This window comes from Microtus ochrogaster, unplaced genomic scaffold (genome assembly GCF_000317375.1).
Source record: "Microtus ochrogaster isolate Prairie Vole_2 unplaced genomic scaffold, MicOch1.0 UNK2, whole genome shotgun sequence".
Taxonomy (NCBI): Eukaryota; Metazoa; Chordata; class Mammalia; order Rodentia; family Cricetidae; genus Microtus; species Microtus ochrogaster.
This window is the reverse complement of record NW_004949100.1, coordinates 9733891-9752955: the sequence shown is the minus strand read 5'-3', so window position 1 is coordinate 9752955 and position 19065 is coordinate 9733891. Positions and strand designations below refer to the sequence as shown.

The window sequence follows — 19065 nt, the reverse complement described above, 5'->3', positions numbered from 1 at the left end:
ACATTTTCTAAATATTTGAAATGTCCATTTGGTTCCTTAGAGTACTACAAGTGTTTACTCAAATATGTTTACCATAAAGTGATCTTTAATTAAAAGTAAGGCCACTTACTGCCAAGTGTGGCACCCTGTGTTCCATCCCTGGATCCCTCATAATGGAAGGACAGAACCAAGTCCCACAAACTGTCTTTTGACATCCAAACACACACAGATGGATAAATGTGAAACAAAAATTTTAAGAAAAAAGTAAACATATAAATAGTAAATATAAAGTACAGTTAATAGGATTATAAAACAGACCCATAGATGCGATATTATTTATCTTATTAGGGTATATAACCAAATATATGCGACATGTTGTGACATATCATATTACAGTAGTATTCTTTGTGTTTTATTCATGTATGGTATCCTATGCCCTGACAAATTTGTCCAAGAAAAATCATGTTAATGATTTAGTGAATAAATCCTTTCTATTTAACATGTTCAGTAATATTTAATTTATTTGACTCCACATTTTATAGCCCATTCTTCTTAATGATTCCTTAGAGGTTAGAAAATTTTGCTTACTGCTTAAATTTACATATTGTAAATATAATTATTAAGCCAAATTATGTTCTGCATTTGAAAGTATGTGTTCAATAGTTTTAATAAAATATTTATTTTTATTGTTATTTGGGGACATCCACATGATAATTTTTAGTAACGCTTAATACATGCTACAAAATTATTTGAAAGTTCCATGAGAACTGTAAACAAAAATTAGGTTACACATTTACTGCTCTTAACATTCTTCTGAAAATAATATTTTTAAATGTTTTGAAGACATATGTCCTTCAAAAGGATTTAGTTATGATTTGATAAATACATCTTAGAAAGAAATTCCCTGTCATTACTTATACACTTGAATTGCATCAGTTTCTTAGCTGTTGTGACTTACAGATCTCAAGAAAATGTAACCTCTCCTAGAGACACAAAAGTAGAACATATAGATGTTTTTGGTTTCTAACCCTCTCACTACAGCATATGCACATCCAGGACAAGTGATGTTCCCACCACTTGACAGATTGTATTGTTATAACCCACTACAGTGTGTGTGTGCATTGTAGAGCAGTCCCAGCACTGTGCATGCGTGTGCTCCTGGATAGATGTACTCACCATACCATGTAAGTCAGCCCTTAGGACACACCCAGAGCTTCTGTGGTTAAGGTTGCCAGAGCCCTTCTAATTAAATAGGAATCCTAAAATAAGTTGGTATTTTCTCTGAATTAGAAAATTAGAAAATTCAAATAAATGTAATTTTTCAAATAAGGTTTTGAAATATAAGATATAGTACTTTTTTTAAAAAAAAGATTTGTTTGTTTATTTATTTATTTATTTATTATAAATACAGTGTTCTGTCTGCATGTGTGCCTATGGACCAGAAGAGGGCACCAGATCTCATTATAGAGGGTTGTGAGCCACCATGTGAACTCAGGATCTCTGGAAGAATAGTCAGTGCTCTTAACCTCTGAGCCAACTCTCCAGTCCAATATAGTACTTATTTATCTTGTTTCCTTAAATTAAGTGCAATGTGGGTGATCTTAAAACTTCCAACTCTTATTTGAAAAATAACAACAACAAAGTCCCAATAACCCAAACATAGCAAACTTGAAATTGGATAGGAGTAGGCTGATGTTAATTCTACCAAACACAATATATTTGTTTGTAAAACTCGCTTTGCACTATTGTTAGGTCAGGAAGGAACAGCAGCCCTTGGAGCACCTTGGAAGACTGTGGGAGCACTTGCTTGTCAAACATTCACCTGGTTTCTTGTTCTCCCAGTTAGCATTGATACGTTCTGTTTTTCTGATTTCTATTTACAAAGGTATTCTAATCTCAAAATGTAGTTTGAAAACATAATAAAATTAATACAAAGGGCCAATACCAAAATAAAGGAGGGAGGAAGAAAGAGAGAGACCAACCTCCATGTTTAAGAAAGAAAATTCACAATGGAATAGTAAAGCATTACAATAGTGTTCACAAAACCTGTATTCTTTCACAGAGCCAGAACTGTTTGCTGAATAGTGGATGTTGCAGCTGAAACAAACGTCCAGTGCAGTGCGGTGCTGTGCACTCCACAGTGTGGTGCTGTGCAATCCATGGGTGTTACACCCACTCATTTCACTACAGGAATGTGACTCCTGTCACCTCTCCATAATATAAGAGTAGATCCTCACAGAGTCAGAATGTGTTGGAATAGTAGAAGGAAAAAAAATCAAGAAAATGAGTATATATTGTTTATCCAACCGTTTGAGCCAATACCATATTCTAAGACCTTAGTCCTGTATCACTGAAGGATAAAAGACACAGACCTGCCCTGGATGACTTTCCAGGAGGAAGACAAATTCTCTAACAGGTCCTGCTCTGACATGCAGATGGCTCCCGTGTGACCACACTTTCCTTCATTACTCACACTCACATCCCTTTTCTGGGTAAAGGAGAAGAGGCTGCATTTAGTCCCAGGTAGCAAACTCAGTTTCCTAGAACCTCTTTTCCAAAAGAATGTTGATTGTCTAGCCATTTTTGTTTCTCATAACATTTGAATCACTTGGATCAGATTATTTTTCTTCTATGGCAGTTTTTGCATTATAAACAACAGTGGTTTTGCTGTTAGGAAAAGTAATATTAAGCCAAACCAGCAGCTAGGGCCAAAGCCTGACTGTTGCTTCAAAGGGAAGCATAGTTTGCAGGAAAGAAGAGTTGAGGGAAGCCCAGACTACCCAAACCAGATGGTGTCCATGTACATTTATCTAGTAATTTGCCTTAGAACAAGATTTGTCTTTCTGTTTTCTCTAGATGTGAATAGCCCAGTTGAGACTTGTAGTAATCACTGTGAAGATCCTATGGTTTCCTTTATGTGCAGGGCCTTCAGCTCCAGCTAAGCTCACTGAGATCGTAAAGTGGAACTGTTTATAAGTAACAAAGCACTGAGCTTCCATGGCAATACACAAATAGCTTTAGGGTTTAGTTCTTTACTGTGCCATTCTAATCAAAACATGAAATGAAGATGTCTCCTCTACAACCTCTTTACTAGCCTAACTGTATTTGTTTTACAATTGAATATTGTAATTAAAGAAATGAAGTTTCTTTGTTCAATGAGACCTGTGTATAGATAGAAACTTCTATCCTGCCTGGTCCTGCAGCCATTCTGTCCGAACAAAACACACAGAAGTTTATATTAATTATAAGCTGGTTAGCCTATTAGCTCAGGCTTGTTATTAACTAGCTCTTACAACTTAAATAACCCATAATTCTTATCTGTGCTTTGCCATGTGGCTTGGCACCTTATTCAGTGGGGCATTCTCATCTTGCTTCCTCTGCATCTGGCTGATGATTGCAGACTGAGCCTTTCCTCTTCCCAGAATTCTCCTAGTCTAGTTGCCCCACATATACTTCCTGCCTACCTACTGACCAATCAGCATTTTATTAAACCAGTACAAGAGACAAATATTTACAGTGTACAAGAGCATCATCCCACACCTACACATACCATTAAAGTAGGCCAAGTTTCACTCTCCTGGATATCTGAACTTGATTATTTCATATGGAGAATTTTTTTTTTTAGTTTTTAAAGTGGTTTTTCTCTTCATTTCTTGATGAATTTAAATTATAACTAGTTATAAAAGGACTGTGGATTGTATACATCACTAATAGTTCATCTGGGGGATAGGTACTCCTTATTCAATCTATTTTGCATCTATAAACATAAATGTATTGTGTGTGTTATGATATTGTATAAACTTTATTATGAAATACATTTCTTATTTTATTCTTAACATGTTTTGTATATGATAAGTAATGTAGATTTTGTAGTTGTTTTTATTTTAGTGTTTAATGATTAAATTATCATTAAGTTGCATTTTATTAACAAGTTTCACTGTGAAATGGATCATACAGGTGATAGAGGAACTGTCTCAACATCTTCAAGACCAGCCTCTACATCAGGAAAATCAGAGCTGCCCTCTAAACACAGCAGATCAATTAAACCTGATGGGCGCATGAGCCGGACTACTGCTGATCAGAAGAAGCCGAGGGGGACAGAAAGTTTATCTGCTAGTGAATCCCTTATGTTAAAATCTGATGCTGCGAAGCTGAGGTCAGATTCCCATAGTAGGTCACTGTCCCCTAACCATAACACCTTGCAGACATTGAAGTCTGATGGGAGGATGTCTTCTAGCTTCAGATCTGAATCCCCAGGACCAGGGTCTAGGTCCTCATCTCCTAAGCCAAAGACTATCCCAGCTAACAGGTCTAGCCCATCTGGTGCTGGTTCTCCACGCTCCTCTTCACCGCAGGATAAAAATCTACCTCAGAAAAGCACAGCTCCTGTTAAGACAAAGCTGGACCCTCCTCGGGAACGTTCCAAGTCAGACTCCTACACACTTGATCCAGATACCCTCCGGAAGAAGAAAATGCCCCTCACAGAACCATTAAGAGGGCGATCCACATCACCAAAACCAAAACCAGTACCAAAGGATCCAAAAGACTCTACTGGATCTGAAAACAGAGCCCCTTCTCCCCATGTGGTACAGGAAAACCTCCACAGTGAGGTAGTTGAAGTCTGTACTTCAAGTACTTTAAAAACAAACAGCGTCACCGACAGCAGTTGTGATGAAAGCAGTGAATTTAAGAGTGTGGATGAAAGTTCAAATAAAGTGCACTTCAGCATAGGAAAAGCACCCCTGAAAGATGAGCAGGAAATGAGAGCATCCCCCAAGGTCAGTCGGAAATGTGCTAATAGACACACCAGGCCCAAAAAAGAAAAATCTAATTTCCTTTTCAAAGGTGATGGGGCCAAATCTCTAGAGCCAGCCAAGCAAGCCATGTCTCCATCTGTGGCTGAGTGTGCCAGAGCCGTCTTCGCCTCTTTTCTGTGGCATGAAGGCATAGTACATGATGCAATGGCATGCTCTTCCTTCCTGAAATTTAATCCTGAACTTTCCAAAGAACATGCTCCTATAAGAAGCAGTTTGAGTAGCCAACCACCCACAGAGGAAAAGGAAATAAAGTTAAAAAATAGACATTCTTTGGAAATATCATCTGCTCTAAATATGTTTAACATTGCACCTCATGGACCAGATATATCTAAGATGGGTAGTATCAACAAAAATAAAGTCTTATCCATGCTTAAGGAACCACCTCTACATGAAAAATGTGAGGATGGAAAATCCGAAGCCACTTTTGACACGTCCATGCACCATACAATGAAGTCCAAGTCTCCGCTTCCCTTAACATTACAGCATTTAGTGGCTTTCTGGGAAGATATCTCTTTGGCTACAATCAAAGCTGCTTCCCAGAATATGATTTTTCCAAGTCCAGGTTCCTGTGCAGTCCTTAAAAAGAAAGAGTGTGAGAAAGAGAATAAGAAAACAAAAAAGGAAAAAAAGAAAAAAGAAAAGACAGAAATTCGGCCAAGGGGCAATTTGTTTGGCGAAATGGCCCAGCTGGCAGTAGGAGGACCAGAAAAAGATACTATCTGTGAGCTGTGTGGAGAGTCACATCCGTACCCCGTGACCTATCACATGAGACAAGCGCACCCAGGTAAGAAATGTACTTGTGTATGGATGTCCTCTAGTTGAATAATCTAGACCACTTTCATTTGAATTATATCAAAGTATAGGGAAAGAATTGCCCAAAATTATAGCATCTTACATCATAGACTGCCATGAATAGTTTATTTAAGGAGATAGAGAAATTGTCATAATACTATGATCAAAAAAATTAATATTATTTCATTGAAGTATAACAAATTTTGAAATTTAAGAATTTTATGTGTTACCCAAAGTATGACATGATGGTTTTACACAATGACATGTCTAAATAAGAGGGCACACTTCCATCCCTTCTAAATCAGAAGGTCTAATTTAGAACCCTGTTTTAAAGTTATCAGTTAAATGGATTATACAGAATGTAATGGGAGATTTTCCTATATAGGTATTATTAGTTTTATCGGAGGACTAGATGTTAGGTAAATATTTTCAAATATTAATATCCTGAAGGAGGGAGAAGATGAGCAAGGAAGTCAGGACCAAGAGGGGTGCACCCACCCACGGAGACAGTGGGGCTGATCTATGGGAGCTCACCAAGGCCAGCTGGATTGTGACTGGAAAAGCAGGGGATAAACCCGGACTCTCTGAATATGGCAGACAATGAGGGTTGCTGAGAAGCCAAGGACAATGGCACTGGGTTTTGATCCTACTTCTTGTTCTGGCTTTGTGGGAGCCTAGCCAGTTTGGATGTTCACCTTCCTAGATCAGGATGGAGGGGAGAGGACTTTGGACTTTCCACAGGGCAGGGAACCCTGACTGCTCTTCAGACTCGAGAGGGAGGGGGAGAGGAGTGGGGGGAGGGCGGGAGGAGTGGGAGGCTGGGAGGAGGCGGAAATTTTTTTTTCTCAATAAAAAAAAAAGAAATAAAAAAATTAATATCCTGTCCCAAAAAAAACAAAAGAAAATTACTTCAAGTATCAATATTTTCTTTCCTTTTCACATATGGTATTGCAGATATTTGATTTCTAAAATATTCAGTCTTTTATATGTGTATATTTTATTGACATCCTTAAATAAATCTTTAGTTACTCATATTCCCTGTTTCTTTAATGTGCTCTCCAAAAATAGAATATCTTAAACATTTTGAGCATCTTTTAATTGATAGAGTATTTAAAAAAAAATCAAGCATGCTGCTTTTTCTAAAGTACTAGCTTTTTAAAAAATTACAAAGTTGCTTCAGGGATTTGCTTACTTTGGAAAGATGCATCTATTGTTGGTATATAAGTAGTAAGGACTACATTCAAAATGTTAAATATATGTCTTATGTTTGTTTCAAGGTTGTGGCCGATACGCTGGCGGACAAGGGTACAATAGCATTGGGCATTTTTGTGGAGGCTGGGCTGGTAACTGTGGTGATGGGGGAATGGGAGGAAGCACTTGGTACCTCGTATGTGATCGCTGTAGAGAAAAATACCTCCGTGAAAAACAGGCTGCTGCAAGGGAGAAGGTATTTTTTATTCCATTCAAGTTATATATGTCATGATATGGATGTAACTTATAGGAATATATAATCATCATTACATTAGTTAATTTCATGCATTGATATTAAAATTCAGCTTGTATAACAAAAAAATACAAATTCAGTATTCGTTAAGAAAACTGGTTTTGATTTAAAAATAAGTTATAACTTGGTACAAATGCTTTGTTGACAAATGCTGACAAATGTTTGTGATATCATTCTTTATTATTGCCTCCTGCACTACACATGTAGGAAAGTTTCACTCTTCTTTCTTGTCTCTTTTACCTTGCTACTCTTTCTCTCTTGTCTTTTCCTTATACCCAGCCACATCATAGGACTCTTGGAAATTTGAGATCATTCGTACTAATGGCAAACCAAGGCAGAGGCTTCTGCTAAAGCTTCCTCATACAAGTTCACCATTGCTGGTTTTTATTGTTTGTTTCAGCAATCACTATCACTGTTTAAAAATGTCTTTTCATTTCTTTTTTTCCCCTAGAAACTGCAAAAGTTAAGAAATTATCTCTTTAAATATAAGCAGGAAACAGTCACTTCAATTCTTTCTTTGCCAGGTCAAACAGTCTAGAAGAAAACCAATGCAAGTAAAGACTCCTCGTGCCTTGCCCACCATGGAAGCACACCAGGTGATCAAAGCCAATGCCCTGTTCCTGCTGTCCCTGAGCAGTGCAGCAGAACCAAGCATCTTGTGTTACCACCCTGCAAAGGCATTCCAGTCCCAGCTGCCCATTGTGAAAGAAGGAGTTTCTGAGGACCTTCCTGTAAAAATGCCTTGTCTCTACTTGCAGACATTAGCTAGGTAATAAAACTGTTTTTATTTGTAATTGCCTTTGGATTTACAGTTTCTGATGATTACTATCATACTATAAAATGGTCCAAACTTGCTCTGCACATCCACAGTGCTGCAGACAGTGTACAGGAAACAAACATTCAGAACTTGCTTTCTCTGTTGCCCTGGCTGACATGACTGGGAGTGGAGTGCACTTTTATGCCAGTGGGCAGTTTGTCAGCTTGTTCTGTTACTGTTAATACAAACCGTATCCTAGGGAGTGAGACTTGCATTTTTCCGTCTCAGTCTGTTGGGCAGAAATGCCGAAGAGGAAAGAAACTGATGTTTCCTGTAGAAGTCTTTTCTTTATTCATTCTATTTACATTTAAACAAGTGCCAGCTGAGTACTAAGGACACTGAAATGAATACATAAAGTCCTGACTGTACTCAGCAGTGGTGGGAAGACAGACATGTCATTCAAACCTTCACAGTGTCGTGTTAGGTGTATTCAAATTGAAGTATTATAGGATGCTGGGAGAACTGATAAGAGTATTTGAGTCTTCCTAAGCAACTTATGAAACACTTACCCTAGCAAGGGTCAGATGTAACTGGAGGTTACTCTCCCACCCACCAGTTACCAAGTAACCACTCTGAGGCTTAATATTAATTATAAATGTTTGCCCAGTGGATCAGGCTTATTACTAGCTAGCGCTTACATTTAAATTAGCCCATTTGTGTTCATCTGTCTATCACCACATGGCTTACCAGTGATGTTCTGGCATGTTGTTCCTGGGGGCTGGGTGGTATCTACCAAACTCCACCCTTCTCCTGTATCTCTGCTTGGATTTCCCACCTGGCTCTATTTTGTCTGGCTATAGGCCAAATCAGCTTCTTTATCATCCAGTGGTAATAAAACACATTCACAGCATACAGAGGGGCACCCTATATCAGTCAGATGCTTACCTGAGTCTTGCAGGATTGATAAATAGAAATCTGTAGGGCAAGGGAGGGAGGGAAACAATTTCTAGCAGAGTAGACTGCAGTGAGAGCTCATTCTATTTTACTGCTTGAAATGGTTATCTGGGTAACGTGGGACTCTGTAGCTCGTGCTGATTCCCCTGTAACCAGAGGCAAAGAAGGAAGAATTTTAAATGGGGAAATAGTCAATGGTTTGGAATGTGAAAACGAATACAGAAATTGCACAAAGGATTTCATTCAAGACGGAAAAATGCTTGTTGATGGTGTGCTCTTCTATTCCACTGGACTTGGACTGTGCAGCATGCACTTTCTTGGTTGCATACTGACCCTGCAAAATAGTCTTTCAGATTCCAAAGTTAGATTTTTTTCCCCACTCACTGATAAATGAAGTTCTAGATATTGCCGGCTTTTGTGGCTTGCCAGTCATTCTATTAAAAAGTGTCTTTTTATGGCAAAGTTATGTGGCTTTAAAATTGTTCATACTCATTAAAATAGGACAAATTGAAAAGGAAAGGCAAATGTGAAACATTCAAGATGTGAAGAAAGTATCAGACATGCCACATACAAACATATCTTGAGCTATCTTAGGTTAACAATATTTTGTTCTGGTTTGAAAAAGAATGAATCAAGGTGGGATGATGAGATAAAGTTGCTTGCCACCAAGCCTAACAAGAGTGGAGTTCAAAGTCTTAGACCCACATGGTAGAAGGAGTAAAGCAAATTTGACTACCTCATATGTTGTCTCCTGACCTTCACACATGCACCTTAGCATGCATTCATACCCTGCACACACACATACAATAAATAAAGAAATGTAATGTCAAATGGGAATCAAATTGTAAAACATGGGAAGAAAAAAAAGTACCAGCATGGCATATCTAAGGAGGTTTCATTCTTAGCTCTCTGGGGAATGGATACACACACCCTTACCCAAGGAATATCTTACAGTTATGTTTTTTCAAATTTGATATACGTATATTCCTACCAAGAAAGCAAATGTTTCAACAATCCACCAAAAAAATGATACCAGCCTGGACTGTGACAATGATGATATAAAATGAGAAGAGAGAATGGTGTAAAAGGAGGCTTGTTATCATAGCCATGCGTGACTAGTGATGTTTGAGACCTAAGTCTGGTCTGACACAGATATTCTTACCTAAGCACCTAGATAGTCTGTGGGATCATTCACCAAGAACTGAAAGGTGGAAATGTTCTCAAAAGAAAAGAAAATGAGTTCCATTTGAGTTTGGGATGTCTGTGGTACAGAGAAAGTAATATTAGACTTTTATTTCTACTAGTCTATTTCTGTGATTATTTAATATTTCCCCCTACTTGTAGATCTGCATGTACTGCTTTGCCATTTTTAAAGGAGATTTAAAATGCAGAGGATCTATATTACCATTGTACTCTTAAGATTCTTGGGTTTAATTTAATGCAGGCACCATCATGAAAATTTTGTGGGCTATCAAGATGACAACCTATTCCAGGATGAAATGAGATATCTGCGTTCAACATCTGTCCCTGCCCCATACATATCAGTAACTCCTGATGCAAGTCCCAATGTATTTGAAGAACCAGAGAGCAATATGAAGTCTATGCCACCAAGGTACTTTAGTTCTGTCTTTCTGAGTGACAAGTGTTTGGTAAAGAAAGGCTGAACTATAAAAGAATATTCTTGTAGTTCTTTTGAACAGCTTTCTGTCTCAGGAGGAACATTGAATCAGCTGTGCTAACTATTAGAGAGATATGAAAAAGTGTGCATATATGAACAGAGTTCTTGATGAGAGGCAGACAACTGGGAGAGAAAAGATCAACCAATGATACAATGAAAAGATTATATTGAAGCCTATAATTTTGAATGATGCATTAAGTCAGAGGAGGGAAAGTTGACTTTGAGGCAGCACTTAGGCCCGTGGTAGAAATGGCCCAGAGCATGCATCACAAATCTTAAGCCTCTTGGATAACTGTTTACTGTACCTTCTCATTTAACTCTGTCGTTAGCGCCAGACAGACAGCTTCCTGGAAAATGAAGGATTCAGGTTAACATTGCACAGAGAAACTTGACTACCTCTGGAACTTTGAGAGGAAAAGCCTGACAGAAATGCCAGAGTAGCACAGTGTCATTTAAGAAGCTGATAATGTATTGATAAATTGAAGCTAGATGTGTAGAATTGGAGTGTACTGACAGCAGTCATGAAGAAAATCGCTGAAGGAGCTATTTTGTGTGAAACAAACCAGTGTGACTTGACTGGATGGACAAAGGTGAGCTTAGATGGCACCTGAACTTCAGGGACTGTGGACATGTTACTTTTCACAAGACAACAAATGTGAACCTGTGTCATTGGGAAGGAAGAGCGTTTCTGAAGAGCGAGAACATGCTTACTCGGATATGTCATTGTTCTGTACTGTATAGTCATAGCAGTACACTAAACTGATAGGTACATTGTTAGTTATACTAGGGCATACAAAGCCCAGTATGTGCCATCTCTACGGCCACAGCTGCGTGCAGCTAAGATCCCAGAGACTGCTTCCACACAGCTATCTCTGCCTTACCATGTAAAGTAAAGCCTTGTGATTTCTCTGGGAGGAATAACGTGTGTATCAAGTATGGCTGGGAAAGAAAGTCCACACTACTTTATCAGAGGAAGCTGGGAAACAAAACAGTTTACTCGCTGAAATGAAGTTACTGGTTTATCATATAAGAAATAAAACAATCTGGAATAAAATTCACCTGAAGGAAGAGAAGAAAATTCTTCTAAGTAACTTATAATAGAAAAAGATAACTATGACATAAATTTAATAAAAACAAAAGCTCAAATGTGGAAATCAGAAAGAACCCAGATGAAGTGAAAAGATAAATTGTGGAGCTACAGTGACAGACCAGATGTCAAACAAACACTATCCTAAAACTAAGAAATTAGTTAGAAATGTATAGAACCACTACATTATGAACAAAGGAAAAACCTGTGACAGTTACAGTGAGGTGTATAAATAAAGATATTAGTTACTAAAACAGAACAAGCAAACAACAAAAGTAGAAATATTTCAAGTATTTGAGCAAGAAAAACAAATCATCTTAAAAAGGAAAGTTAGGTAGAAATCAAGCTGTTTATAATAATTTTTGGATCAGAAAAAAAACATTAAATGTTTTCTGAAGTATTAAAACAAATAAAATGTTACCCAAGAAGGGTATCTAATGTCACATATTTGAAGCAGACATACTTGAAAACAAAAAACTGATAACATTAATACATATGTGGCCGTAGTCTGTTGTTTTTAAATCCGGTTCTATTACAAACCCAAGATGATTAATAAACTAAGATCAAATAATTAATGAAAACCTTGTTTAAAAGACTCTCTCTCCCTGTCTGTTTCCTCCACTGCCCCCTACTCCCTCTCAAATTCATCACCTCTTCTTTAATTATTATTGTTTATCATTTTTATATATGTATGTACATATATATGTATACATACATGCATACATACACATCCCACCTGAGTCCATTTAATGTTATTTATATGTGTATATATTTAAGGATGATCATTTAGGATTAATTTAAATTTCATCCCCATGAAAGTTAAATCTTGAAAAGATCAAACCTTGAAAAGACTGTTTCTCCCTCTCCCAGCAGCCACTGATAGCCTACAGCTGTTCATTATCTTGGCGGTAGCCCACAGCTGTCCAGTTGTCTCAAAGCCTGCTTGGTAGGAGGGTATTCATGCTGGTACTGTAAAACTACCCAACTACCTGTGACTTAAGAGATCATGGGTCCTACAGGAGAACCGCCTTTTCTAAACCAGTATATTTTCTAACTGTATTCTAAAGACTTATTCTTAAGTATAACTCTCACCTTTTATTACACTCTGGTATAGCCATATGGACTTTTGACAGCACACCTTCCCAAGAGTGTAAAACCTAACAGAATACTCAAGTATCCAAATAACAAATGAAGGTTCATTTTATTTATGTTTACTTTATATATCATTTCTCTGTATTTAGTATTATTCCTGCCTGTTTTTTTTTTCCCTTGAATATCTTCAAACATTGAATTTTAAGTTAGGAGGCTGGGGAGGTGGCTCAACTGTTAAGAGCACTGGCTGCTCTTGCAGAGAACCAGATCCAGTTCCCAGCACCCACAGTGTAGCCACAGCTGTCTGTAGCTCCAGTGCTAGTAGATCCCCCACTCTCTTCTGGCCTCTATAGACACAAAGCATACACATGATGTATATACAGGCAGGCAAAATATTCATATACATAAGAAAAATAATCGTTTAAAAGCAAAGAAGTCAGGATACAGTTTTGGCATCAGTCAAAATGTCACATTGTTAGAAAAGATTACATTCCTTCTTTTGAGATTTTATTCTATGTGTGAGTGTTTGCCTGGATGTATGTCTGTGTACCACATGTATTCTATGCTTGCGGAGCCCACGTGGACTTTCAGTGTCTGACCACTGTTACAAAGTAAGCATAATCGCGCCTCACTTGCTCCATTCTTGTGAATGTTTACTGTGTTCTTTTGTGTCTGCAGTTTGGAGACGAGCCCCATAACCGATACTGACTTGGCCAAGAGGACTGTCTTCCAGCGGTCATACTCGGTTGTCGCCTCTGAATATGACAAGCAGCATTCCATTTTACCTGCACGCGTTAAAGCCATCCCTAGAAGAAGAGTTAACAGTGGAGACACTGGTAGATATAAAAATAGAAAAGAGCTTGACAGATCAGGCTGTCAAAAAATTTTTCTCTGCAGATAATTTGTAAAACGTAATACCTGACAGGAAAGCAGTGTATTGGTTGACTTTTATCTGACCAGTCATAAACACACTTACGTTTTGTATCTAAGTGAGAATAAATATTTAGATCAATTATATTGAATTTTAAAATCGTCACTAATCCCCACACAGATATCGCTGTTATCATCCCATCCACCAGCCCTTGTAACAAGCAGATCCAAATGTGCTTCAGCATTTGGTTATTTCTCACCATCCACAGAAGCACATGACGCTTCCAGGCACCATTACCTTGAATAGATAGAAAACCTCAGCGATATGAATAACTCTTTACGGGTTTCTTACTTTATGTAAATCTGGAGTAATTGTAGTTTATAAGAATTTTTTCATTTTATTTTTAGATACTTACTGTATTACAGAGGCTTGCTTCAAACTTGCAACTCTCTTGTCTCAGCTTTTCAAGTGCATGGATTGAAGGAGCATGTTACCATACTGGTTTATGTATTTTAATATTAAAGGTCACCAGAAAAAAAATATTACTGAACACAGTGAAACAATATGTAGGCTTATTCAATAAATATCTTCAAGTTGGTATTGAGACGCTGCTTTAGTTTTAGTTCCTGTTTCTGTGATAAAATAGCTTGACAGGGAGAAAGGTGCTTTTTATTTATTGGTTGATCAGGCTAGTCACATTATTTCCACAGTCATGAACAGAGAGTGGATTAATCCATGAATGCTAGTGCTCAGCTTTCTCTCTTGCCTTTTCCTTCAGACCTGGGCCTGGCCAGTAAATGGTTCTGCTCACGTTCAGTGTAGGCCTTTCCATGGAAATTAAGTCACTTAAGGAAATTTCTTTTTTTATTTTATTTTTTAAAAAAGAAAACAAACTTTTTTCATTATACATACTAATCCAAGTTCCCACTCCCTTCCCTCCTCCCATTCCTTCCACATATTTCCCCATCCCACCCCCATCCAGTCCTCATATAGGGTAAGGCACATTGCTTTATCTAGGCTGAGCAAGGTATCCTTCCAAAAAGAATAGGATCCCAAAAAGACAGTACAAGCAGTAGGGATAAATCCTGGTGCCACTGCCATGTAACTGTCAGCCACATTCAAAGGAACTAGTTTGGACCTATGCTTGTTCCTTTCCAGTCCAACTGGTGTTGGTGAGCTCCCATTAGCTCAGGTACACTGTTTTTAGTGGGTGAACCCATCATGGTCTTGACCTCTTTGCTCATATTCTCACTCCTTTTGCTCTTCATCTGAATTTGGGAGCTCAGTCCAGTGCTCCAATGGGGGTCTCTGCCTCTATTTCCATCACTTGCTGGATGAAGATTTTATGATGACATTTAAGATATTCATCAGTCTGATTACAGGGCAAGGCCAGTTTGGGACCCTCTCCTCTATTGCTTAGGGTCTTAGGAATTTCCCTAGAGCTAGGTTTCTTGCTAATCCCATAATGGCTCCCTCCATCAAGATATCTCTTTCCTTGCTCTCATCTCTGTCCTTCCTCCATCTCCACTCAAGTTCTATGTCCTTAAGTTCTCCTCCTTTTCTCCCCTTTTCCCATCTCTTCCCCTTCTAACCTCCCTTCTCCCTCAACCCCCATGCTCCCAATTTTGTCAGGCCATCTTGTCTATTTCGACTTTCAGAAGGATCTATATATGTTTTTCTTAGGGTTCACCTTATTACTAGCTTCTCTAGGATCATGAACTATAGGCTTAATATCCTTTGTTTATAGCTAGTATCCGCTTCTGAGTGAGTACATACCATATGGGAATACCCTCATGGAAACCTAGTCCAGACCATTCCCCATTGAGAGTCCCTTCCCAGGCATTCTTGGATTGGATCAGTTGACAGTTAACACTAAACACTTTTGCTCAGTCTTTTGGGAAATGATGAACGTGGGGTGTAGATTTCATGCAGAATACAGCTAGTTAGCTATTACAGTGCTGTAGGAAGCATGAAATTTATTCAAGCCCTGGTTCAAAACCTACCTGTTTAACATAATTCTGAGAGAAATTAAGAATTACATAGTTAGAGTTTCTTCCGTACCACTAATAGAAGTTGTTAGGATTTGGGTCGTGTGCAGAAACAAAGGATTATCGTGCGAATAAGCTAGATATTTTCAATATTTAATACATCCGTTATATACTAGCTATGAAAATTACTAATTTTCTTTTCCGTTTTAGAAGTTGGGTCTTCCCTCTTGAGACATCCATCACCTGAACTTTCCCGGCTAATCTCAGCCCACAGCTCTCTTTCCAAAGGAGAGCGAAATTTCCAGTGGCCAGTTTTAGCTTTCGTTATACAGCACCATGATCTAGAAGGGCTTGAAATAGCAATGAAGCAGGCCTTGCGGAAGTCTGCTTGCCGAGTGTTTGCTATGGAGGTACAGTACAATAATAGAGTAATTTTATTTCTTGCACAAGTACATAGCATTCCTATTTAACATTGCCACTATTTTAATCAATAAACACATTGGTCAGATTCAAGCCATGGGCCTAATTTAAAAAACGTGCCCAATCAAATAAAATTTTTAGGTTCATGAATAAATTAATTTAGAATTTTATATTTAATATGCTAAATCTTTATTTCTATACAACATTATTACTTGAATCTGAGGTTATCTTTTAAACCTTTTTATATTTAGGACCTTTCACTAGAATGAAATGATATAATAATCACATAAAGAAAATGAATGGGACTTTTGAGTTAAAAATTTACCAATAATAGCTTATCAGGCTTCCATTTTATGGAATAATAGTGATGCAGAGTCCCAAGACCTATATATAAAATAAATGTTTCTTCTTTTTAACATGAATGTAAGAGTAATTTGTCACACTCACATTTATTATTAGAAATGATATATTTAAGGAAATAGCTGCTTGTGTAAAACTTGTAAAATATTCTATAGTAGTTTTAAATGTGGGTTAGGAAAACATGCCTTGAACAAAATAAATTGATATTATAAAAAATTTTCATTGTATTTTGTAAATAGTATTTTCTTGTTGCTTTTTTGTTATTAAGAACAGAAATGACTGTTTCAAATTTAGTGTGTTTTCAGAAAAATGAGAACCAAGTTTTCTAGCATGTTTATTTATCTCAATAATAATGTTAGTAAACCTGCATTTTATCTCACATTTCCCTCTATCTGGTCCATCGGTTTACTCAGGCATTCAACTGGCTCCTCTGTAACGTCATCCAGACAACTTCTCTGCATGATATTCTCTGGCACTTTGTGGCAGCACTTACTCCTTCTCCAGTGGAATCGGAGGAAGATGAGGATGAAGAAAATAAAACAAACAAAGAAAACGCGGAGCAAGTGAGTCTTTGTTCTTTTTCATTCCATATTTTCCTTTTTTAATTACATATTTTATTCTTTGGAAGTTTTATACATTTATATAATGTATATTGACCTTACCAACCTCCTACTACTTCCCTCCAACTACCTCCAGTGCCACCCCTCCACCTCCCTTCTTGCTTTATGCCCTCTTTGTTGTTGTTGTTATTGCTAATAACAACCAGAGTCCAATTAGTGCCTACCATATGTACATGGGTCTGTGACCATAATTCCTTGTTTTTATAGAACCAAGTAGTATGTGTTCTGGTGGAATAGTATAATGTTTTACATGAAATCATTGACATTATTTGGCCTGAAAAAGAAAAAACAGCAATACAATGATAGTATGAGCAAAGTGTTCATCATACTTGGTGAAAGTTTTCTGTCTGCCAAAGATGCCCACTAAGCTGGTTTTCATTGACTGTCATTATCACAACACAATCAAGAAGATGTATATTACTGCAGTATTACAAACAGCGTCACTATTATATAGGAACCTAAAGCTGAAAAGATTCCCAGTCTAGCCTAGCAGTAAGTAGGATGAGTGTGGTGCCCCCAAAATAGGGAACACACTTTAGCAGGACAGTCAGTGTCTAAATGTAAAGCAAAAATGAAAACAACCCATTAACTAGGTTGAATGCCTCGCCTTGACTGAGTCTGGATGGGCTGCTAGAGAATAAAACATAGTATGTTTCAGAAGAAGATGATGTAACCTAGAACTTGTATGATGTTCTTACTTAAATAGACATACAAAGTAGCAAAAGCATGTCTGTATTTTACTTGGCTCATTGACATAGTTCAAAAAATTTGATAAGTACTCATTAGCAACAGAATGAAGAAACAAGTGAATTCATGTTCACTGTGTGGTAACCGCCTCGTGGAGAAAAATTTGGCAAAACTTGTATAAAAAATAGTAATTATACTTCTGTGAGCTTTCCTAAGTGAATATGTGACTCACTATAGAGATTGTTTCAAAGAAAGGAAGGAAGCAAGCAAGCAAGCAAGAAAGCAAGCGAAATGATTATTCTGATATAGACAGATGAGTAAACTGTGCTATTTTCATTCATGAGAATACAATCGACCAGAATACTGTATGTTGTGTACATAGATAATAAGTCATGATCCCTGTTACAGATTGTCTGTTAGTGTGTAGTGCACATAAAAAGTCCTGTGAACTAGGAGTACCCAAACTTCTAGATATGTATTATTTTTCATAGGTAAACATATACACAAAATACATGTGTGTACAAATACATACATATACACATACAGATACATGCATGCACACATGGATTAAATCTAATGATATGCAAAGATACTATAGTTGATGTGTATATGGAATGTTCATTTGTTTGAAAATATTACTTGTAACTTACCTTATCTCTTATAGAACTTATGTTTATTTACCTTTCTTTATAAAAATTGTTCTTTCCAGCATACAAGCTAATAAGCTCACTTTCCATTTATAATTTAGGAGAAGGATACAAGAGTGTGTGAACATCCACTCTCAGATATAGTAATTGCAGGCGAAGCTGCACACCCTTTGCCACATACATTTCACCGTTTACTTCAGACCATCTCTGATCTCATGATGTCCCTCCCCAGTGGCAGTTCATTGCAGCAGATGGCCTTAAGGTAATTTTGCACCAAAATATTTTAATACAAAAAAGATTTTATGGAATATGCAAAGTAGTAAATACTTGAAAGAGATTTTTAAATGGTATGATGCAAAGAATGGAAATAGCAGTTCTCCTTGGCTTATCTCAAGTTATAACCTTTTTTCTTTTTAGCTAGTATCTGTTTGCCCTTCTTAGTAACCCCAAATGATGCTGTAACCATCCTGCTCTCCTTTCTTTTATTTATTTCACTGGGACCAAAAGAGAAAATATAAATGAAATCTCAGAAACCAAAACAAAACAGGGGCCATGGGGCTTGAAAGTAGATTCTAGATTCTAGTATGTGAGGCCAGTTAAAATCACCTTAAGTAATATCACATAATTTTAATTTGAAATTTGTTGAGAATTTGGCATTAAATTGTTGTTTTATATTTATTCAGTTGACTGTAGACATAAATAAATGCTCTATGATATATATAGCAAATAAGCTGATGGAAAGATTGGGTTTCTCATATCCCTAATAATAAGGCCATTTGAAAACAGGTTTGATTTTTGGGTTGTTTTTTTTT

General features: G+C 37.2%; 1 protein-coding gene across 16 annotated transcripts in view; it reads left to right on the top strand.

Annotated features, from left to right (window-relative positions):
* Positions 1-19065, top strand: part of Mycbp2 (MYC binding protein 2, E3 ubiquitin protein ligase) — a 231364-nt gene that overhangs the window by 179783 nt on the left and 32516 nt on the right. For 13 of the 16 annotated variants that reach the window (XM_026788400.1, XM_026788403.1, XM_026788402.1 and 10 more), the window contains 8 exons: positions 3937-5580; positions 6866-7035; positions 7617-7861; positions 10248-10415; positions 13339-13496; positions 15730-15929; positions 16713-16862; positions 18355-18515. In XM_026788400.1, coding sequence (XP_026644201.1) covers positions 3937-5580; positions 6866-7035; positions 7617-7861; positions 10248-10415; positions 13339-13496; positions 15730-15929; positions 16713-16862; positions 18355-18515 — 2896 coding nt within the window. The remainder of the gene's footprint in view (positions 1-3936; positions 5581-6865; positions 7036-7616; positions 7862-10247; positions 10416-13338; positions 13497-15729; positions 15930-16712; positions 16863-18354; positions 18516-19065) is intronic. The other 3 variants (XM_013353104.2, XM_005365370.3, XM_026788394.1) reach the window with 1 other exon arrangement.